Genomic DNA, 25,173 nt, shown 5'->3' with positions numbered 1-25,173 from the left:
TCGCCCTATCCTTTGGCTTAAAAGCCAACGAATCCTTCGATTTGAACCGAGTGACAATGTGACATCGCGACAACACGCCGCACGACATCGCGCCGTTTGGCGTGCATCGTTAGGACGACAAAAAATAGATAAATACAGAATCCCTAAAGAAAGCCCAACACAAGACGAAAGTCCGACAACGCGCCGTTTGACGCTAGCTAAATCGCACAAAATCGCTCCAAAGACATAAGAATATAAGAATGTGTTGTTTTGATTTTTATATAATTAATATGCAGATCTACTTTCTCCAAATCAAAATTTAATGATAAGTAATATTCAACGAATCCAATAAAATTTGATAAGGAAAAACTAAGTCAAAAAGTTTTTCATTGCAATCCCTCCTTACAACCTGCAATTTCTTCACAGAAATGTAAATTTATATCAAGGATATTTTATTAGATTCTACTTCAGTCGAGCAAAAATCAGTAGGCCCTAACTTATAAATAACTAGCATTAAATTATTTCCGTAATAAAAGAGTTTCAACTATCTGCCAAGGGAGGTAATCACTGTAAGGAGTTTGAGTTACTTCCCCTCTTTAGAAATGGAGTTAGCTCAACATAGTACTAGTATCGAACTTTTATCTTGCGTTTACTTTTGAGTTGATATAACAACTTTTTTCTGTATAAATGATATATTTGTATTTAAAGGAATAGGAATGGATGGATTGATGTCTGTCTAATATAAATATTCATCATTTAAAAAGAGGAACCATGACAGTTTTCCTATTGACATGAACCCTATAAGAGAGAAATTCGTGTTTTAAGACACTATTTTTTACTTGAGAAATAAGTTCATGGGCGCCGCCATTTTGGCGTTCTGTCATTCTCGCGAGACAGACGAGACCGAGATTGTGACGTGTTATACCCACTTCCGGTATAGGTGTACACGCTGGTACAACTGAAATATATCTTAATGAAGAACTTATTAATTTTATTGCGTACATTATATATTATTTATGAAAACATCATATGGAACTGAATTGCTTTAATTAATTAATTGAAGACGCCGCGACATTAATTATCATTTGTCCGATATTCAAGCTTGCTGATGATCCCACCACATGATTTAAGCAATGACTGCTTAATTTTCAAAGATAAACAATAAATTCAATTTTGGTACAATGAAAAACTTCTTCAAATTGACGATATATCCTTTTATTTTGTACTTAATTTTCGCTAGACAAGCTGTCCAAATAGGGTACATCGCCGGTCATGTATCTTTTTTTCAAGTTAAATATCAACTAAATCCAATATGCTGAGGACGCGATTTTCCGCCATTGACGCTAAAAATGAGAATGGCACAGGAAAATCGGCAGCCAGACTAATATCGTATGAAAACAAAACTGTCCGTTAGGTTATTTAGGCACCGAGTTAAAACTGGTACCAACAGCAACAGTTGCCCATTCCCCTACAATTACGCATATTCTCGGGTTTATCCAGTTCCCTAAAGCTTTTTTCCACGTTATCTATACTTACCAAATTCCTTTCCCCGACAGATACACATTTCTACTACCGTAAATTTAATCCAATAAAACAAAAAATCATAAATCTACTTAATATTTAAAATGATTATTGGTAACTGAAAAAAATGTGTTGCTATTTTATGACGTGCTGTAATTTACTGACAGGTGTGGAACCTAATTCCCCCTAAGGTCATTCAGTTCACTGATGAAGCGTAAAAAAATAGATGTCTATTTCGTCATTGGAATATTTGACAAGGGTGATTAACCAATCAGGGCAACATTGTGCATGATCAAAAGGTCTGTCGGCACAGAGGCATACAAGGAGCAATAAAAATCGTCAGTACACAGTGTGACAGGAACATTTGGTGCAAATTAGGAACAATTAAAATGGACAATGCGCAATATTAGACATACATTGTAAGTAGTAAGAACCAGCATTTGTGTGAAAAAATTATTCAAATTAGATTTTTGAGCAGCCAATAAAAATGATTTGCCTGCAGTGAATATTAGGCTACAATAACGATGCCCAGCATCATACGTTGACATGTAGACATGTTAACAATTTACTTTTCAAAAGAGTTGCTTATATTTTTGAAATGCGTACATCAATTATAACATATGTTCACACCTTTAAATTTGTAAGTCAGAATCAAACTGCAAAATTTAATTATATGTACTATTAAGAACACGTTTTAGTAGGGTTTTTATAATGGAAGTGGCTAGCGTACGGGCCCGTACGGCTAGCCAAAAGTTTTAGCCGTACGTGAGTCACGTACGACTAGCAAGGACACACTGTATATTGGCTAGCCGTACGGCACTTTTCAAAATTTTATGGAAGTCGAAAATGCATATGTTATATTATGACTTTAAGCAGAAATTTTAACCAAGAAACAGCATTAATTGTCTTCGGATGTTAACTTTTTAGAGATTAATCGCCTTGATCGCTATATATATATATCGATCTTTGTCATCGCAAGATGTCGAGAAAAAATAGCCTTTGCTTGCATTTACACCAATTGAAATAGTTAACAAAATTTTGATAATAATCCTTTTTTGTTTCATTAATTTTAATTTTCGACACCTTTAATACGAAAAAAAAACAACAAACACTGAAAATGATTGTTGTTAGGCTCTTGATAATTGCGACAATTACCGACGGTACTGTATAGAAGTTTGTCCATCAAGGAAAGTTTGCATGTTCCGTGAAAGGCATTCTAAAATTCTATTGTCAGTCCCTGGATAGGTTTTAATTAAGGCTAATTAATTGATTGACTGTGCTTTTATGTTCGATATTTATCTACTGTTTTGAAAATTATATAATTATTTTTGCATTTCACCGTTTTTTTTTCATTCAATGTTCTTTTTATTTATTTATTCCACTCCGATCATTTTTTATTCGATCCATGTGCTTAAAATTAACAAAAATGATTTAATAATTCATACAAATAAAACAACAAATGATAAGCATGAAAATCAACAATTTTATAACGTTCGACTTCCATATAATTTTGAAAAGTGCCGTACGGCTAGACTAGATGGGCTAGACAATACAGTGCGTCCTGGCTCACGTACGGCTAGAACTTTTGGCTAGCCGTACGTTTCTTTATTCATTATTATTTTTTTTTTTGATATTGTTGCGTATTTTGAACCATAAAAAAATCTCCTCTACACCTCCTGTGAAAATTAAATTGTCTGGTCAATACTTTATTATATTAATATTTCCTTACGATTCAACTAGATTTATCATGAATCTAAAGATGTGGGGAAATGACATCACGCGCACCTGTTTTTATACGGTTAATACACAAACATGGCCGCGCTTACTGATTTGTAGAAATCGGTGATTTAGCGATTTAAATTTTGATATCATTTGTTTAATATTATTATTTGGCGGCAGAAAATTTGCAGTTTTATTATTTATAGTATTCTTTTTCTGAAATCAAGTTTCTATTCTAACCTTGTCTTTCCCTTTAAGATGAGAAAATAGTTTTCAAAGAAAAAATATTACAAAAGACATTAAAAAAGTATCATTTCAAATTCGAATATTTTGCTACTAGAATGTAAACAAACAGACAGCACAAACTAATCTCACTTTTTTGGCATAAAACTTTGATCATTATAATGGCTTTTTAGTGTTCAAAATTCTTTGACATTTTAATTTTAACACTGCAAATTCTAGATTACTCCAGAGCCATACTCATGACACTTGCTTATTGAAACTAAATCGTCATTTCATTGCATTTTGATAAACCTATTCGGCATGTTCGGTCATTTCTATTTTCAGATGGAACATGATCGTGCAGTATTGATAGTGAAACTAACTTAAATATCTGATCATGGCCTCTGATGATTTTTACAAAAAGATGATTGGAAAAGGGTTGAATAGGGATAAGATTAAATTATGGGAGTTACCATACACAAACAAGGATGGAAGTGCTGGTTCTATTCCGCAGGTTAGTCAAACTATTTTGATGGGTAATGTAACGATTCGCCACACTAACGATTCGCCACATAACGATTCGACACAGAGTAATAACGATTCGCCACAGTTAAATAACGATTCGCCACGTGTTCAAATACATTTTTTTTTCACATCTGTTTTCAAACTGTTGATGGAAAACTTTTTTCCATTTTATATTTCATTTGTTAATTACATAAATTAATAACACTAAATACACGTTTTATTGAATAAAAACACACGAAAACCAAATATTTTATTAACAAAATTGCATAACACATTTTATAACTTCGTTATTTATATAAACTGGAAAAATATACGTGTACGTATATTTGTTTTGTCTTGTAATTTGTCTTTGAATTTCTGAATATATTTAAATGCCATTATGTTTGTAATGTTTTGTACACGGACAATCTTTAAATATGACATTTTTTAAATGGATAAGTCATGCCTTCTACTACCTTTAAGGTCTTTACTAGTAGATGTTTTCATTGCCTACTTAAGTTATAGCCATACCTACAAATAGAAGAACTTCTTACGAATACAAACAGAACGTGTAAAGCGCATTACAACATAAATATTACTATTGCGAACTTTTGGAAGGAATTTGAATTTGACTATCTTTTGAATTTCATGAAAAAAATCTTGAAAGATTTTTCCAGCATTCTAAAGGATTTGAAAGTTAACTAATCCTGTTTGCGTCTACAGCTTTCTTTTTCTAGACATTGAATCAATTTGAAGGTATTAAATTGTAATGGCTAAAGTTATGAAAAAAAAGATAAAAAAATGTCTACAAATTTATGTGGGTATTTTATCTTTATTTATTTATATAATTGTTTTAATGTCATTTAATAATGTACTGGAAATAAAATTTCAAATGTCATAGATGCATATGGTCTACGAAATAAATGTGGTCTCAAAGACTACTAAACAATGGATAATTAGCCGAGAACATTTTTGGCAGCCTTTCTGTTTTATGTGACATAAATCAATTTAACTTAAAAGATGATTCTGATTTCGTTATTTTTCGTTTGTATACTATTTTATGTATGTGTTTAAGCTATCTAAACCCTCTTAATCGGCATACATCGGCTCGCTCAAATTAATTTGTAAACAAACATAAGCTTAATTGCCGCATTGTTTTGAAATCTGAATACATTGTCAGATAATTAAAGGATTATTTCGGCGTCAATTAAATATTTCTACAACAATCCTAAGGTGATTGGCTTGTTTAAATTAAAGGTGTGACAAATGTTTTACATATGCGTTCTTTAATCAATTATCGTAAATCAATTTTCGTATGAACACATGTTTTTGCAATACTTTGTTTAAATATTTGACATATATTATAATATATGAACTATATATTTATATATAAATATTAATTGACATATAATTATGTTTATGAGTAATTCAATAATTATTTCAACATATAATTACTTTCTTGTTAATGTACTCCTGTAATAATGTTACTTTGATAAATTGAAAATCCGCGATGGGGGCCTTAACTTCATATTACTTGTATTAAGAAACATTATTAAATTATTGTCATTGTCAAATTATTAAAACAAAAGGAAAAAGTTTGTTGATTACTAAAAAATCATCGTTATAATCATACTGTGGCGAATCGTTATTTAACTGTGGCGAATCGTTATTACTCTGTGGCGAATCGTTATGTGGCGAATCGTTAGTGTGGCGAATCGTTACTAATTCTTTTGATGTGCCACAGCTAGAAAATTTCTCAGATATTTTTGTTCTGGGTCAGAATATCGTGTATACACAAAATAGCACAATATCTCACATGTATCAATAGTACAATTAGTTGAATTATTCTGCAAGTGTGTTATGAATATGTAGAGTGGTTGGACCAATGCTCGGCGTAAAAAATATTTTTTTAGAATATCTGAAAATGTCTCGAGTTATCTCTGATTAAGGTCACTGATGCTTTTATTTACATCTTTCACCATTTTATCCTGATGTGGTTCACTGCTGTGTCACATGACAATGTTAATAGCGGACGAACAACCGTATATGTAATCCGCAACATATAAATTATTAAAATCTTTTAACACTGAGAGTTCTGGGGCTGTAAAATTTAAACTAAAAGTTGGGTACTTGTAAATGTATGAACCTAATTTGGTTGTTAAAATTTATTCAATATGTTTTCTTCATAAGATAAAAAAAGAGATTTTATTCGTAAAACAATCTTGCATCATGTAGTATTGTACGCCGAGCTATGGCACAACTTCAAGTAAACCACTCTTGTTTATCTGGACTATCTATAGCTCCAGCCATGGACATGATTTACTTGATAAGATACATGAACAAATCAGATAATATTTGGATTTTACACAATGGCTATTTAAAACAATATCATCGGTCTTGAAAATGGACATATAACATTGAGGTTTGTTGACGTTGATTTGAATTTGCCATATCAAATATAGTATTTTTACGCCGAGCGTTGGTCCACCCACTCTAGATATGTTTCTTTTTTTTCAGCAGGTGTAACAACTACATTTCTTTAAGGCCTATTCAGAAATTGTAAAACTAGCTAAACACTTATAAATTGTATGAATAAGGCAAAGCCTTAAAACAAGCTCTGAATGAAATTTCAGTTCTAATACAACTATATTTATTAAACATATATCGGCTTTTAATATACACCTTTATGTTACAGTAATGATTACATTATACTAAAGAAGTTAGAACTGTACAGTATATTTTTGGTTGTACAATTCACTCAACACTACCAGACACTATTTTTACTTTCGAAATATGGCTATTTCATGTTTTAGATGATATCTAAAATGAATCCTGTCAGATAACTTAGATTCACATAAAATCCAATTTCAGGATTAATGATTCCATTTCTGGATTAATAAATCCATTTCGGGAAAAGGATATAACGAAATAGTAACATACAGGAAGTTGATATTGCGGCAGTGTCTATTTCTATTTTTTCTTTATTTAATGGATAAGATGCATAGAAAGGAATTTTTTTACTGCAATTTATCCTAAAATGTGCTTTTTACTTGAATCAGTCACAATTTTAAGTACTTTATGATTTATTGATCAAACGAACTTGAACGCGCTAAGAGTCCCATTTTGGGAAAACCTAAGTTAGGGAAACTTCACATTTGGTTTAATATAGTTATTAGTAAGGAATTCAGTAAGTCAATTTGAAAGGGAACCAGAATGAGAAAGGAAACCAAAAACAGCTGTTTACCAGCATGCTCTGGTAAACTGTAGTGCAGGTAACCTGCTGCCAGGTATTGATTCCTGTTGGCTCCAAATATAATAGAACAGGGAACCAAAATTGCCTCCGATGAAGAGCAGGCAAACTTATTACCCATAATTTTGCTGTACTTCTGATAAAGTTTTCAAAACCATCACTTCTGGAGATACTTGTGTTACAGTAACTCTAACTTTGCAAGCAGGCTCTTTTGGCTATTATCAGTAACTTTCTGTACATGCCAGATACTAACTTTGACAGGGCTGGAAAAACTGATTTTGACTTTCTTGTTTGTTTTACTTGAAACATATCCTAACTTGTCCCTATGATATTTAATAAGTAGATTCAGGAAAAAGTTCACTTCTTAGTATAGGCAATTCGGACAATTGATTTTGCTGACCCTGCAACTTGGGAATTCGCCTAAGTGGCATATAATAGCAATTAAGTGAATTTGGTCTCTTTTGGTTTAAATGAATAAAAAATTGGAACAGATGATCTAGTTTAGTGGATCCAGTAAGATTACTACAATTAGCATGCTTGCCTGTTGGATGCTGCTGCGCCCACTTGCCCAGCCCTCCTTTTTTACATGTTTATTCCTAACACAGCAACGAAATTTAGAATAGCACTTACATGTACTAACAAAATGACATGAATACATCATAGTAACGAAGAAATGCATGCACATTCATTTAGTTCTGGTGACCGCTAAACTGGATTCTTTCTAAAAAGTTATTTATAAAAGAATTGATTATACCATTGTACAATAATTCCACACAAAATATATGTAAATACACAAGTTTAAGCAGAAATTGTCTCTATTTTTTATGGCCTGTGCCATTATGACTGTTTTAAGTCAATTAATAGATTGTCATGGCAAATTTGCAGTAGAGGAACATTAATAATTTTCTAACTTGTCAAGTTTTGACCTTAAAAGGTTAAATAACTTGAAAAAATGCAAGTATCATTTAGTACAGCAGTGTACTGCATTAAATGTAAGTTTCCAGAGCTTAATCCAAAAAGTACCAAAAACAGCTTATGAAAATGTCAATCTGATGGGTCTATTGCAGACTTTTTTAGTACTTACATGTATGTTAGTGGACTTACTGTAAAGTTATTAAAATAAGTGTACAACTTGTTTTATATACATTTTTAAGCTTAAAGAAAAAGTGTAAATTAAACTTCATTTCCTAAATTACTTTTGCAATGTAAGATTTCATTGTTGGTTTTATTACGGTATGTTTATTTGTTAATGCCAGTATAATTTATGACCTTGTTAATGAAATTTGCAATATGAATAAATATTTTTCAGGAGATAATTTCCAAATATGCAAAAGAGTTTAGCATTCAAGAGTCACAAGTATCAGCTATTTTAGAAACATTGAGAACCCATGCATTACAGAAACTGGCAGAGATAGAGAAATTTAAAAGTTCTGGTCTTGCAACTCTGAAGATTAAAATATCAGGAATTGAGGTTTGTTATTAAATTCTAACATCATTTTATGTGAGATCCTGAGATAAAATATATTCAATATGTCCTTATCTACTGCTGTAAAACATAGACAGTTTTTGTGTCGCCTTGAAAAGGTGACATATAGGACAGTTTTTGTGTCGCCTTGAAAAGGTGACATATAGGGGTTACTTTCGTCGGCGGCGTCTGTGTCGGCGTCGTTGTCAGCGTCCCCTAAAGCTTGTTCGGAGCATAACTCAGTCACTATAAGTCTGATTGACTTCAAACTTGGTATGCATGCGTCTTTCAATAACCTGAAGTGCAGTGCACAAGGACCGGTACTCTGCAGTTCTTATTTTTTGAGTTATTGCCCTTTGTTAATTTTCCTACTTTAATTTTGTCCGGGCCATTTCTCTTCAACTAAAAAAGCTATGGACTTGAAACTTCATAGGATGATAGATCTCATTAAGAAGAAGTGCAGTGCACAAGAACCGGTACTCTGCACTTCCTAATTTTTTAGTTATTGCCCTTTGTTAATTTTCATACTTAATTTTTGTCCAGGCCATTTCTCTGAAAGTATAAAAGTTATGGACTTGAAACTTCATAGGATGATAGGTCTCATTAAGAAGAAGTGCAGTGCACAAGAACAGGTACTCTGCATTTCTTATTTTTTGAGTTATTGCCCTTTGTTTATTTTCATACTTTAATTTTGTCCGGGCCATTTCTCCTTAAGTATAAAAGCTAATGACTTGAAACTTCATAGGATGATAGATCTCATTAAGAAGAAGTGCAGTGCACAAGAATCGGTACTCTGCATTTCTTAATTTTTGAGTTATGGCCCTTTGTTAATTTTCATACTTAATTTTTGTCCAGGCCATTTCTCTGAAAGTATAAAAGTTATGGACTTGAAACTTCATAGGATGATAGATCTCATTAAGAAAAAGTGCAGTGCATAAGAATTGATACTCTGCATTTCTTATTTTTGAGTTATTGCCCTTTGTTGATTTTCTTACTTTATTTTTGTCCTGGTCATTTCTCCTCAAGTATGAAAGCTATGGACTTGAAACATCATAGAATGATAGATCTTATTGATAAGAAGTGCAGTGCACAGAAACTGCTGCTCTGCACTTATTATTTTTTTAGTTATTGCCCTTTGTTATTTTTCATATTTCATTTTTGTCCTGGCCATTTCTCCTAAACTACATTGTTCACAAGGCGACACATCCGACTCGCGGAGTTCTAGTTTTTTATTTGCATGATTATTGTTAATGGACATGATTTACTTGATAAGGTACATGGACAAATCAGCCAATGTTTGGATTTTTGAAAATTTAGTTTTATAAGATTGTTTGCAGCTTTCTCTCAGCCTTGTATGTGGTTTTAGCATGACAACTTTAAGACTAAAAGGCACATCATTTACATGAGCTCTTTTTGTAATGTTTGTTTAAAGTTTTCAGAAATTTGAGGTCTTTGTCCAAGACCAGTTAATTACTCTATAATGGATTTTTACTGAATTTCATTCCTGTTCAAACTTAAAGAAAGTCTTGTTATACTTGTATGTGCTCCACACTGAACTCAAAGAAGGTTTTCACTCAAATCTTCACACATGCAGCCAGTATCTTATTTAATTTAGTAAGTGAACTTTATTTATGTGCTTTTTAAGTTTTCATGTCAAACATTATCTTGGTTTCTTTTATTTAAAGGGACACAAGGAAATAATTCCAGTAGAAGTGAATCTTTCATGTAATGGAGAAGAATTACGAAAGAAAATAAGTGAGCTATTGGTTGATTCAAACAAACATTTTAAATTGATATGTTCAGGACGAGTGATTGCAGATGATAAAGTTCTCCAAGAACAAAATATTAAGGTATAGTAAATCCTCACTATGTTCAGAAATTGGAATAAACATAAGTTACTTGAATCTACATGTTTTTAAGAATATTATCCATTAAGTTTTCAGCCTTTATTTTAATGAGATACAGTTTTTAGCTCGACTATTCGAAGAATATGAGAGCTATTGTAGTCGCCCCGGCGTCGGCGTCTGCGTTGGTTAAAGTTTTTTGTAAAGTCAAATATCTCAATTATTACTTGAGATATTCAATTGAAACTTACAATACTTATTTATAGTAACAAGGTACATCAGATTGACAAGTTGGATAACTCTGCCTACAATATTGACAGAATTATGCCCCTTTTTAACTTAGAAATTTTGGTTAAAGTTTTTAGAAAAGTCAAATATCTCAATTATTACTTGAGATATTCAATTGAAACTTACAATACTTATTTATAGTAACAAGGTTCATCAGATTGACAAGTTGGATAACTCTGCCTACAATATTGACAGAATTATGCCCCTTTGGAACTTAGAAATTTTGGTTAAAGTTTTTTTGTAAAGTCAAATATCTCAATTATTGCTTGAGATATTCAATTGAAATTTAAAATACTTTTTTATAGTAACAATGTACATCAGTTTGCAAAATTGCATAACTCTGCCTGCAATATTTGCAGAATTATTTGCCCCTTTGAAACTTAGAAATTTTGGTTAAAAGTTAAAGGTCTTCAAAGATATTTACTTGAAACTATACACATGCACTTAGGGTCATAATTGGAGGGTCATAATTGTATGTCACTGACCAAGTTCCATAACTCTATCTTGCATAAAGGCTGATTCATATCCCCTTTTCCACTTAGTCTCATGGTTAATGTTTACATGCAAGTTTTACATATTTCAATAACTATTAAAGATATTTATTTAAAACTTCACATATGCATTTAGGGTCATAATTGTAGGTCACTGACAAAGATCCATAATTCTATCTTGCATTTAGGCTGATTTTTCTCCCCTTTTTCAACTTAGAAATTCATGGTAGGGTTTTGCTTGTAAGCTGTTATCTCAATAACTACTGAAGGGTTTGTGCCTTTTTTGGGACACTTTTATGCATTCATAATAATAAATCAGTGATTTACTTGATAAAACATCTTAATAACAAGCCTTTGTACCTTTTCTGTCAAATTTATGTATTCATAGGTAATTAGTATTATTATACTCAATAAAACACCCTTGTGACATTACCTTCCGAATAGTCAAGCCAATACTGTATAATTAGACTCTCTCTAAGGCCTATAACATGAATTTATAAAAAAAAATTAGCCCTTTTGTGAACTTAAAAAATTTAACATTATCAAGGCTCCTTTACTATCAAGCACTAAGAATAGTCGAGCGTGCTGTCCTACCGACAGCTCTTGTTAGATGTATAGTTCTTCAATATTTGATATACATTGTAATTGAATTAAAATTTTACATTTCTCAGATCGGGACTAAGCCTTGTTAAATGTGATGTTAATTAAGACCAGTGTAAGCTTAAACATAGATGTGAAGTGGCGGCGTGGCCAGGTGGTTAATGCGTCAGACTAGTAATTTAAGGATTCCTGGCTGCATGGGTTCAAACCCTATCAGGGGCAAACTATTGTTTCCTTGAGCAAGAAACTTTACATTCATTGCTTATTACTTGTTGGTTAAAGTAATGGATTCAAGAGTGTTTCAATAATCTTATAGTTTCCAGCACAATCAAACTAAAATAAATTTTATAAACAAAACAAAGACCTGGACATTTTTCTGATTACTCTTCAGAATGGGAGTCAAATTCTGGTGTTGTGTTTAAAAGTAACAGAGTGTGAGGCAAAGGCTGATGATAAAATATCTGCAGAGATACAAGATTTCAGGCATGCAGCAGAGTTATTATCTAGGCGAGCTGAACAAGGTACATTATATGAGCTGCGTCATGACAAAACCAACATAATGGGTTTGCGACCAGCATGGATCCAGACCAGCCTGTGCATCCGCGCAGTCTGGTCAGGATCCATGCTGTTCGCTTAAAACCCTATTACAAGTAGAGAAACTGATACTGAACAGCATGGTTCCTGATCAGACTGCGCGGATGCGCAGGCTGGTCTGGATCCATGCTGGTCGCAAACCCATTATGTTGGTTTTGTCGTGACGCGGCTCATATATGTTTTATAGATTATATATTCTTTACAATATTCACATGTCCATTACTAAATCAGATGTTTTTGTGTTGTTTCAGATGAAAGTATTGAGATGTCACATATAAAACTTGCATGTTTTAGAATGACATTATTTTATAAACCCTAAACTTGTATGTGGAAAAATTTGAAAATAAATAATAATTGTATTTTGAAATTATTATGAAGCTTAACATTTGACCAGCCAAACAATATCATATTGGTATTGTATGAGCCTTTGAAAAAATTGCTTAATCATAGCTGATACATGTACATTTGTACATGTAGTTGTACGTTGCTATTGGATTATTTCATAGCATTACATTTTATATGTGAATAGTTTAGAATGTTAGTCTAAAAATTTGTTAGTACATGTATATAGTTGGCTAGACTGTGTTAATGAATTGTTTATATTTACTAGAGCATGATGAAATGGATATACAGATTGCAGACCAGTCTGGTAAACCAATACAGCTTCCTCCTGGTGAAAAACGGGTAATATACTTGTACTTATTCATTGCCCTTTATCTGCATTCAAACATCTTTGATGGAAATTGATTTGGACATTTCACATTGATGTTAGTGTGTGAAGAAAAGTATTTAAAGTTCACAATAATGCCTGTTATTGAAATAGATCATTTATGAATCAATTAAAACTGTTGTATCATTTCTATGCCTCCAGTGAAAAAGTGCATGCATGTATAAAATGGCCTGGTTATATATACTAGTGATACTGGCAAACTATTAAATCTTCTAGCATTTAGAGATTTACAAAATATAAAAAAAAGAAACAACATTTATAAAATCTAAGTATTATAGATATTTTACAACCATATAACAGATTGTTATGCATTTTAAAGTGTATAAAGTTATATCTTATGAAATATTCCTACAAAATGTATTAATGGTAAAATTGTGTGGTTTCCATTATTTTATGGTTGATCGTCGTAAGAGTTTTGAACATAGAATGTCTCTGTTATTTAACAGGCTTAAATATTTTACATAAACAGAATGAATGTTCTGGAACAAAATATTATTGTACTGCTATTTTAAGTCTAGATTTAAGCATTTAGCAGTCATTTATCTGACAGTTACTATTATTAAGGAAATGTATAAACATGTATCTTTTTGGAATAATTTTTTGCAAAATCAAACAATAGTTTTGTTAACTACAGGCAGCAGATATATAGCTTTATACACTTCAAAGTATTTATTTCTTTTATCTCAAGATCAAACTATGCATTTAACTATCTGGTAAATTTTCAGGCTTTAACACTTGCTATGGCGTTACATGAGAAAGGGAGACAGGCGTTGAAGAAAAAGAATGTGACACTTGCCCTACCTCTATTACTTGAAGCAGATAAAGAGTTTAAGTATGTAAATATTTGAGCCTGTGCATCCGCGCAGTCTGATCAGGATCCATGCTGTTTGCTATCCGTTTCTCTACTTGTAATAGGGCTGGTAAACAAACAGCATGGATCCTGATCAGATGCACGGATGCGCAGGCTGGTCTGGATCCATGCTGGTTGCAAACGCACTATGTTGGTTTTGTCATGACACGGTTCATTTGTATCTGTTATACAGTACTGTCAGAGCCAGTTATGATTTACAGTTTATCTATAACATAGCAGAGTGGACAGTGGGATCTTAACATATCAGAAAAGAAAGGATTGGTACACTGATATATTGAAAAATATTAAATGCACATTTTGTAGGATAAAATATCCAACATTTTTATATGCTTCGGTTGGCAAAATTTTGATTTTTAAATATTAATTAAAAAAAAATCTGATGACGATTTTTCCATAAAATTTGCCAGATGGTTAGATATTTCAATAATAAATACATAATTATGTTTTCTCAAAATTGCAAATATTTTCTTTTATGCGAAATTTTGGGACAAGCTTCTTATATATAAAATATCAATTGATAAAAATAGAGCTGACATGTAAGCATGTAGTTTATAAAGTTGTTATCTTTTTATTACAGCAACATTTTATTTGTTGACATTTGAATTCCAGTTTTCCTTGTCTGTTAGTGTTATTGTGTGGTCTTCTCAGTTCATGGTACTTAATAGTAAAACAAATAACAAAATGTCCTGTATGATAGACTAATTTATGTTAATTTTTTTTCTCCAGACAATGTAGAGCAGATATTTTAAATTCTGTTGATAACTATGCTATTCTGTGTTTGGATATTGTCTGGTGTTATCTTTGTCTTAAACAAGTGGAAGATCTCCCAGATGCTGGTAGGTGCCTTTTTTTAAAGCAGCATATCTCCAGATAATGTTTATTAAAATTTTGAAAAAGTATTTTAAAGTAAAATTATTATAATGTGAACAAGGAAAGTTATTTACACACCGAAAATGGAAGTTACAATCCAGGTTCATTAACAAAAAGAGGTCAGAATATGCAATAGCCCTTAGTGTGTTAGGCACACAATCGAAATATTGTGATAAAATCATAAAAACAGCAAAATCAGTCATTAATCGCTCGTAATATGTAAGTGATTGCTGAAATTGTGAATATTTTTACTTTTCTAAAAATCTATGTACATTTTTTTCAAGTTTGATTTTCTTGAAATATTTTTGTTCATCTAGAGACTTGATCAAAGCTTTAAGATTGTAAGATACATGTTTTTCCAGACATTATACTACGAGAATGAGGAAAATGTGGGGGGGGGGGCTATAATGGATTCACTCTGTCGCGTCGGTCCGTCGATCGGTCGGTCCGTCTCCATTATCGTGTCCTCTCTAAAAATCCTTTACCAATTGAAGGAATTTCTTCAAACTTGGCTCAAAAGTTCACCTCAACAAGGGGATGTGCAAAGCCCATGTTGCCCATGTGTCAGCTCAAGGTAAAGGCCACAATTGAAGGTCAAATATCAAACAATCAAATATTAGACAGTATGTTGTGTTTGCTCTATAAGTCCTACACTAATTGAAAGATTTTCTTCAAACTTGGCTCAAATGTTCACCTCTGTCAAGGACATTGGTGGGGGTATGAATCGCATTCAGCAATAGTTCTAGTTTATGATTTGTAACCTGGAACGTGATATGTGTAGTTGTTGAAAATGAAACAATGACTCAAAAACCCATCATATAACTTTAATGTCACACATGCCTGTCAAAAAGTGAAAAAATATGAATTTTGTAGCAGTTAAAACTACATGGATGTAGGTTTGATCCTTTTATAGTATACATCATTTGAAAGTTAAATATTTTATCCATTGCTGCATGTTAAATAGTAGCAACTTTCCATGCTTTTCTCTTAGAAAAACGTAGCAGAACATACCCACTGAGCCAGTTTTTCGTCATATGCATAGTTGTGTAACAAAAGTTAAAAAGTAGTTCTCTTCAAAACTTGATGTACCATTTATTTAAATGTATAATGTAAATGTTTTTACCTGCAGCCATTGACAAATGTATAAGATTCCAGAAAATGTTATCTCTGGAAAAATGTAACAAACAACAAATTACAGATGAAAACTTATAATGATATTATTGAAAGATATAATTATTTTCATTAGTTGTATATATTAAGTCTGTATGTTGACATAGTGTATAAATATATTATTTACTGACAGAGGAAAGATTACGAAGCAGTGAAAACTTTTTTGAGAAGAGCTATGGTTCAGATTTACAGAGGCTGATGGCTGTTAAGGTAATGAGAAATTTTTATACAGCTGGTTAAGTTGCCGTAATTTTGTTATTTATGTATGGATTTTATTCATATGTGGACAAAAAAAAACAACTAAAAACACTTGTGACCAAATGAACATGTTAAATAATTTTCATATGACCTTGACCTTTAAATGACCTTGACTGTCAAGGTCAGGTGGTCGAATTTTGCTTACATTTTCTTAAAGATTCCGTATGTTGTAATTGAGGTTGTATACCATAAATGTATTCTAGGCTTAATGAGGGTCCATCCGCCCTTTCAGAGGGACTGAGATTATGGACACAGGTTGTATACCACACTTAAGTGAAATTATATATATATGTATATAATTATAATTATAAAACAAAAACAAAAAATTCAAACATCGAAGAATATGTAAAATATGTACTGCAAATATTTGTACATATTATATGTAATCATTAAAATATATGCATTCATTTCTTATTGAAAAATTTGACTTAGACTTTATAGAAAATAATTTTTTTATTACCTCCCTTTATTTACATGAAATGTTAAATTCGGTAATATCTTTATAAATAATGCTTTTTGGAACTTACAAAATTGATAAATCTTAATTTGAGCATCATATTAATGATATAAAACCATGAAAAATTTGTGTTACAGGTTGTTTAACATTTGTCATGTAGGCTTTTAGAAAAAGTAGAAAAGTCAAGCATTGCCTCCGCCCGGCATTGGCTCTTGTTTATTTTCATATACATTAATTATCCTTCTTGACTAATATATCTTTAATAGCCTAAATATGATAATGTAAATAAGTAAATTTATACTCAATATACACTTCAGCAAATTACTGATAGTTTGTTTTTACAGGATCTTGTCATTAAATTATGTTTGTAACTGATGGCACATTCTTGTTCAAATCAGGTATTTAACCCTAACCCCTGATCTATATCTTAAATAGAGGATATTGAATGAGTGTTAGTTCAATACTGAATTTATTGCACGAGTTGAATAAAATTATATTATGCGAGCCTCTGGCGAGCATAATATTATTTTATTCAACCATATCAATAAATTCAGTAATGAACTTACACAAATTTAATATTCTATTTATCACAACCGTTTAAAGTGAAAAAAAGAGTCATTTTTTTCACTGACGCGCCTATTATATAACATTAACATTTAGCATGTTTTTACACTACATGTATGTTTGTATAATGCTAATGAGGTCACGTCAAAATATATGCATGGCCGTGCAATTTCATTTATACAGAGTCGCAAAATCGGCACGGGTATGTGATAAATGTACTTGTCCATCTTTCAATCTGGAGAAATCCATTCATCATTGTTGGGAAATATTCAAAAATTAGTACTGACTGAATAGTGGACATTGCAGACCATGATTAGATGGCACAGATGATCTTAGTTATCATTGATTGCATACATTCCATATTATATTGATTCAGTTCCCTTTAAGCTATTATTAAGCCAGAACAATTCAGTTTATTTCTCATTTTATTTTATTTATTTATGTATTGCTAAGAATAGATTGTAAATATAAACATCCATTTCTAATGATTTCTTGTTCTGACAATTTCAATGTACATTGAACCACATTGCTGATGCTATATTATTGTAATATTGTAGCTGTATGTATTGTAAATTATGTTTTACTTAGAGGCCGACATGGAAGACTGGGAAACCAAATGTGTAGCCTTGATAAATAAAGCCCTTACTTATTTTACTGTTTAATTTACTCTTTACTTTACTCTTTACTTTACTTAACTCTTTACTTTACTCTTTACTTTACTTTACTTAACTCTTTACTTTACACTTTACTTTACTCTTTGATTTACTGTTTACTTTACTTTTTACTTTACTCTTTACTTAACTATTTACTTTACTCTTTACTTTACTCTTTACTTTTCTCTTTACTTTACTATTTTAGGATTCATCAGGAGAAGAGTTAGCATTATTTATGAAGCTTCATTTGTTGCAAGGAATTGTTGCTTTTCATCAACATAGAATGCAAGATGCTTCAAATCTACTGACAAAGGTAAGCTGTTTACCACCAGAAAATGGATGGTTTTAAAGAACAAAACAAACTATAGATTAAAAACATCTGTAAAAACAGGGTGAACTCATTTTCTCCATTCAAAACTATCTCTTAATAAGTAAAATAAAGAATGCTTGTTTAATGCAATGAATACTATACATGTATTTGTTTATCAAGTTTTTGGTATATTTTTATAGGCATTTTTAGCAGCTTGTTTCTGTGTTTTGCTATTTACAGTATGTTTGTGTTTATAGTTACATTAAGTTTTTGTGTTTCATTAACTGTGTCTGTTTAATAGGCAATTTATGTTTATTTTATGTCTATTTTAGGCAGAACAAGAATTACAGAGGCTAGATATAGATGATGATAAAATAACAACAGGTATAGAATATTTTAATGACTGCTTTAACAGCCAATTATATCTTCTATTGTATACTTATCAATGAAATACTGAGAAAAATTGATGAAACAAAATGCATATTTTCATTTTCCACATTTTAGTGTTAATGTTTATTTTTCACTACATATTTTCTGTATTTTCACTGGTGTCTTGCCAGACTATTATCTTCTAAAGTCAGCCAAAAATAAAGGGGGGACATTTTTGGAATTGTAAAGTCCAAAAAGAGAAAATGTATAATAAACAGAAAATTGAAGTAATTTTTTTATAATTATAGGATTATTTTTATTTCATGGTATGAAAATTGTGGCTCATGCAACTCAAAAAATATTTATTTTTCATACCACTCAATGATATATCGATAAAACTTGAATATCCTGTATATCTCAGAATGAATAAACATGTTCAAGTACAGTTTTTCTGTCAAGTTGAGAATTGATCAAGGTTTGATCGAATTTGAATTGCTTATGACATATTTTTTTTTTACTTTTGAGGTGAGCTTTTATGATGGCAGTGTATTTACCTTCAATCGTTCATTGTTTGTCATTTCCCACAATTTATTTAAAAACAACCATAATTAGATAAATTGGCGAATTTTTTTACCTAATAAATTGGTGGATTTTGACCAAACTTTTCACGAAAATGAACCTTAGGTGTCTCTCTGCAAAAGTTTTTTAAATGATTGCAGCCTGATGTCACAAGAGCTAAAATATACTTTAAAGATGAAATTTTAAAAACCTCCTAAGAAATTACAATGCCAATGCCAAAAGCTTAGATATTTGGCATGTAGCATCACTTTGTGGTCCTTTACAAAAGTTATATAAATCTAGGGACATTACCATCTTATTTGCAGTAATGTCTATGGGTTTTATGGAGGGTGAGACAAGGTTAGGTCTTAGAGCATGCAGTGGTAATGTAGAGAATGCTGTAGCACATATCATGAAGAGACGAGAGGTTAGTACACGGGTCATTCTTTTAACCCTTAGCCTGCTGAATTTCTGTAATGGACTTTTCCACCTTCCATTTTTGGAAGTATCCATTATCATTTTTAGGGATATAAAGATAAGAACTTGAAGATGGTCAGCCACAAGTATAGAGCCTGGTCAGACTGCACAGATGTGCAGGCTGGCCTGGCTCTATACTGGTGGGAAAATACGTATGTTTTTCTTTATCAAGGAAAAGAAAGAAAATGCCAGAAAACGGAGAAAAGAAAGACAAAAGAAGAATCTTGTTAAACATCTTGGTCAGACTGCTGATGGAAACAAGTAAGAATTGTTCTATAAAAGTTTATATCAAGTAGTTTTGACAGTTATTTTTTTCTCTTCTATAAACCAGTGTTTTGACTTTTATTTCATCATTCATATTCCTAAGTATGTGAGGACTTGTACATTTTTATTAATAGAAATCACTCAAGGTAAATAGTCATTGAATCATCTGTTTGGAACCTGGTGTCTGCTTTAACTAGTAAAACTTGAATAAATCATTGTATAACCTTATTAAATGGTGCTGCTGTAAACAACACAACTTTAGTTTTCATCAATAGAAATTGATTTTGGATGTTTGATTAAGAAAACATATCACATTATATTATTTAGTAATTTTATGCCTACATATGCTTGTACTGATGTTTACCTGTTATTATTTCCAGTGTGAATGTAGATGTTTATGAGATGTTACTAGGTATGGGGTACCCTAAAGGAGCCTCAGCTGAAGCCCTCAGACAGGCAAATAATGATCTCAACTTAGCCCTTGAGGTAAATATTATATATTCCATACTACTAGGCCAAAAAATCCCCTGATCCAATGGGATAGCCTCTGTCTGTCTGCCTATTGTAACATTTTCCTGTCTGCTCTGTAACTTTTAGACTGCTGAAATGTTTAAAAATAACTTGACACAAATGGGGATGGCATTAATGACCACCATGATACGAAATATGTAAAGCACAACAACCATGTCACAAAATCAAGGTCATATTTTAAGGCCAAACATAAAAAAACACATTTGGTGTCACCGCCATAACTTTTAAAATGTTTCTGAAATAACATAGCACAACAGATTACCATTATTGCTCAACAGCAACAACCAGATTGCTTCCCCCATGGTCAACGTTACACTTAAAGCGACTCCACTGAGGTTTTTTGACATGATAGGACTAAAAATATTTTTTCCAGATAAATGTACCCTTTGATATAGGTTTAGACCACTAATCTTTGTGTAAAATTTCAGATCATACCCGCACTTCGTTTTTCCAGAATTATTATTCAGATTGTAAAAAAAATAACCCAAAATGAAAAGCGTTTAAACGCTTTTCACTCAAATCGGGCTAAGAAAAGCATAAATATACGATTTTCAAAGTACTTTTCTTAACTATCTTTGCATATATTTCTGTTTAAAGTGACCCAGCTCATTTTATAAGAAATTCAAGTTATGTTTTTAGGCTTTTAAACCTCAGTGGAGTTCCTTTTAAGGTCAAATGTTAACACATTTTGTGTCTGCTTAAGAACTTGATTAATCTTTGGAATATTTTAAATTAACTTGTCACAATGATCATGGCATATCATGATGTGCAGGGTGAGTAAAATTATGTTGCTAATTCCAGGGTCAAGGTTATATAAAGATTCAGTTGTTCAACACCATAGCTTGCAGGGAATATAGCTGTCCTGTAGACTGCATTGTTGTTTATTTAGTATAGCATTTATTACATGTATGTTAGATAAATACTACAATGACTTTTCTTTCATTCAATATTTTTATGCTCTGCCATAAATTATTGGTGGAAAGGGACATATATTGCTACTTTGCATGTCCAAAATAGTATATATACAAACTTTTTCTCCTGTTCATAACCTCTGCATGCATTGTGGGATTTCAAAGTAAATTGGTACACTTTAACACTATAAGTAGATGTGTGTGTTGTGCTAGGGTCAAGGTCACAGCAGGTGATTGAAGTTATTGTATTTGATTTATAGTGTTAAGTGCAGTAGATGTTCATGTTGGGTTTATAAAGTGTTTACTATTACATGACACCTCAGTTTAATGAATGTAATGTAAATGATCTTTTGAACATCACAGGTGCTCCAGAATCACCCAGAATTCCTCAGTCTACCAGATCCAGAACCAAAACCAAATGTACCTATCACTGATGGCATGATTGCTCAGGTAACACAATTTCTTTAGATCATATCATTGATTATTTATACTTATAGTAATCATATTTATTTCATGCTTTCCAGTGTTTTACTGTAATATATCAAATGATTATATTCTGATAAGCCACTAGTGATATTTATGAAATGTAATTTTCAATGTAATTGGACTATATCTGAATGTGGATGAAAAGAATAGCATAACTTAATGAAATAACAGGCAATAATAAATGCTGTCATATGTCAATTTTGATTCTGTAGGAAAAGAAAGTTGATATCATCATTATCATGTTAAAAATGTTACAAAATTAGAGAAATTTAATAGAACTATATTTCAAAATTGATGATGTGACGTCATGATATGATGATGTCATAAATGTCGCTATGCCACTAGTGAAAATATTGCATCTGGTGTTCGCTCAATGTATATTTCAATCTTACATGCAAAACAAACAAATATCCTCTATGTAATCTTGTATAATAATAATTCCAGTAGTGATATTTTAGTTATATCACTCTCTGATAGTCAACAGCATGTAATATGATGATATCTGATGTAGTAATTTTTCTGTATATATTTCTCACAATATCTTACTTACTGTCTCACAAGAGCCATGTGTTCTATAAAATGCATGAATTATACATGATTGAAACTTGTATGTATCAGGGTATATAGCATTGTTCAGTTTATATAATTAACTCATGAGGTTTGTTAAATGGTCATAAAGAAGAGACTGATATTTATATACTTGTATTTCATTTATGTGTACAGGTAACATCGATGGGTTTTGAGCCTGATATGGCCCAAAGAGCGTTATTGAAGCATAAAGGGGATGTAGCGAAAGCTATTGAGGAGCTAGTGAGTTGTGGGGGTAACATATCTTCACCAGAATCAGCTGATCAAAGTCCAAGCACTTCATCTGGTGCTTCCGGTTCAAATCCTTCCGGTACTGATAACATTTTGTCTTTTTCTTGTCGCTATATAAAATATAAATCAGTTTGGTTATTTTGTTAACATTGATATATTAAATCTGCCTCAGGTATCTGTTTTTTCAATTGACATATATAGAGATTGTGAATCGACTAAATGATACAATTTAATGCTATCAATTAAAATAGTAAGTTTATTTCATTCTCCCATTCAGAGTTATGGATTTCAAAAGCAAGTTACAAAAATAACTTATTAATTAAAACGTAAAGAAATTTCATAAAAAGCTTATAGTGAAAATATGTTTCTGTTTTTGTACCTTAGAACAATAGAACATAGAACAATTTTAGTAAACTATTTTCAAAGTACTAAAGTTTTTTTAATAAACTTACTCTTCTCAATTTATGTGAATATATTTTCAAAATTTCTGATATGGCAGTGACATATAACTTAAAATTTTATTTATTATATATTTACATTGTATATGTTGTATATTTTATTGTATATGTTGTATATTTTACCTTGACAGATGAGGAAATGTCGAACATGAAGACACCAGAACAGTTGAGAGAAGAGAGAGAGGCTATAGACAGACTGGTATCAGATCTGCCGGAAGATGAAGAAGATTATCTTGATATAAATCTGGAGGAGGAGAAACAGTTTCTTAAAGAATACAAATCACTGCTTATATCTTTAAATGTTTGATTTATTATTTATCCCAACAAACTGTAGAAATTTAATACACCACTGAATAATCAGAACATTTGTACAAGAATGATTGTTTTACTGCCACTATGTTAATAAATAGTATTTAATTTATGTTTTTTTATATATGTATTTGCTATTATTTTATGGAGTTATGGCCCTTGTCTTTCTTATAGGTGAAAATTTGTACTATAAATTTTTAGGTTTGTTGTCAGTAAAATTCCTATCAAGCGTCTTAATTTATACATTAAACATGTAATCCAGCCTACCTAACTAATTCTGCAAACATTTTAAAATTGTTCTGGTTTAATTTGTTTTTAAGGAATTTATAAATTCATAAAAAATTGAGAATTTCTTGAGCCAAAGATTTGGTGATCTGGTGCATTTTATCTCGTTATTTATTGCATAAGTAAGGTAAATGGTAAAATTAAACTCATTTGTTGGGGGTTAAAAATGTATGTTTGGGTAATGTATGCATGTCGGGGGATACAAAAGCTAGCTGGGGTTACAAATGCCCCATTTATCCACCAATTGTATTAACAATGAAGGTTTTTAGGTCTGTAGCTTTTTAAATCACTAAATAACTTGTGAGAATTACTTTAGTGATACTAGTCAAGAAATTGTAAACACTTTAAAAAATCTGACAACAGTAACATTTTGCAATTTTTATAGAATTATGGCCCCTACAATGGCAAATTATGTATGACATCAATACTTTATATGTTAAATACATATTAATAGTAAATCAAATATTTTATCTTAATTTAGAATGTCCCACAATAACCTTTGATAAAACATCATCATTTGATCTGATACTTGTCTGTGGGAGTTAGTGGATCTGTACATGATGATTATTCCTTTATACAGTGTTCAAATGTAACATTTAATTTATCCCATGGGTTTATTAATTTCCGAAACAAAAATAACAAATCTATTTTAAAATGTTGTTTAATTGCTTGTATAACTTATAAATAAAGTCATGGGAGAATAAAGTCAAAGATAATGGTTATGTGATGGTTGTATTGAAACCTGTTATGCAAATTGTTACAATTTTCATAATAAAAATTTATTGTTTTTTGTTTTGTTTTGTTTTTGCTTGATTTATTCAGTGAGTTTTATTTAAAGGTACATGCATACAGGAAGCTATATAATATATTTGTGATTAATTACCACAAATGGCTTGGCAAATAAGTTACACCAGTAACCATAATTTTTCCATTCATTTTTCTGCCTTTGATTAAATTGTAATGTTCTTGCCCAACTTTCAAATATTTATTTAAAAATACTGGTATTTAAAACAGTCCACAGAATAGAAAGTTGCCCAAATAGGGTATTGCTGGTAATTTTCTCTCTGGATCTCGGAGTTGCCCTGGTAGTTTTCTCTCTGGATCACAGAGTTGCCCACAATGGTTGTGTTGGTAGTTTTCTCTCTGGATCAAGGAGTTGCCCAGATAGGGTTGTGTTGGTAGTTTTTCTCTCTGGATCACAGAGTAACCCACAATGGTTGTGTTGGTAGTTTTCTCTCTGGATCATGGAGTTGCCCACAATGGTTGTGTTGGTAGTTTTCACTCTGGATCACAGAGTAACCCACAATGGTTGTGTTGGTAGTTTTCTCTCTGGATCACGGAGTAAC

At 31.4% G+C, this 25,173-nt stretch overlaps 1 protein-coding gene across 2 annotated transcripts; it reads left to right on the top strand.

The window, feature by feature from the left end:
• Positions 1 to 587: 587 nt before the first annotated feature.
• Positions 588 to 24,614, top strand: LOC132754872 (NEDD8 ultimate buster 1-like). 2 transcript variants are annotated; one of them, XM_060745720.1, is made up of 17 exons: positions 588 to 606; positions 3,787 to 3,955; positions 8,505 to 8,666; positions 10,346 to 10,510; positions 12,275 to 12,404; positions 13,088 to 13,161; positions 13,933 to 14,039; positions 14,805 to 14,914; positions 16,252 to 16,328; positions 18,256 to 18,363; positions 18,693 to 18,744; positions 19,614 to 19,714; positions 19,937 to 20,025; positions 20,409 to 20,514; positions 21,834 to 21,920; positions 22,680 to 22,854; positions 23,365 to 24,614. In XM_060745720.1, exons 2-17 carry the CDS (start codon positions 3,839 to 3,841, stop codon positions 23,538 to 23,540), a joined length of 1,836 nt encoding a protein of 611 aa, XP_060601703.1. In that variant the 5' UTR covers positions 588 to 606; positions 3,787 to 3,838; the 3' UTR covers positions 23,541 to 24,614. The 2 variants fall into 2 exon arrangements, with proteins under 2 accessions (XP_060601703.1, XP_060601636.1); XM_060745653.1 differs by lacking the exon at positions 588 to 606 and having other exon boundaries at positions 3,554 to 3,955.
• The last annotated feature ends 559 nt before the right edge of the window (positions 24,615 to 25,173 follow it).

Source organism: Ruditapes philippinarum, unplaced genomic scaffold (assembly GCF_026571515.1).
Source record: "Ruditapes philippinarum isolate M1 unplaced genomic scaffold, ASM2657151v2 ctg2273_1_1_1_1, whole genome shotgun sequence".
Lineage (NCBI taxonomy): Eukaryota > Metazoa > Mollusca > Bivalvia > Venerida > Veneridae > Ruditapes > Ruditapes philippinarum.
This window is presented reverse-complemented; position numbering and strand designations above follow the sequence as displayed.

Coding starts and splice junctions, on each gene's coding strand:
- LOC132754872 (XM_060745720.1), top strand. CDS start 3,839: ATGGCCTCTGATGATTTTTACAAAAAGATGATTGGAAAAGGGTTGAAT. Junction 10,511..12,274: donor TCCAAGAACAAAATATTAAG/GTATAGTAAATC, acceptor ATTACTCTTCAG/AATGGGAGTCAAATTCTGGT. Junction 18,364..18,692: donor CTTCAAATCTACTGACAAAG/GTAAGCTGTTTA, acceptor TGTCTATTTTAG/GCAGAACAAGAATTACAGAG.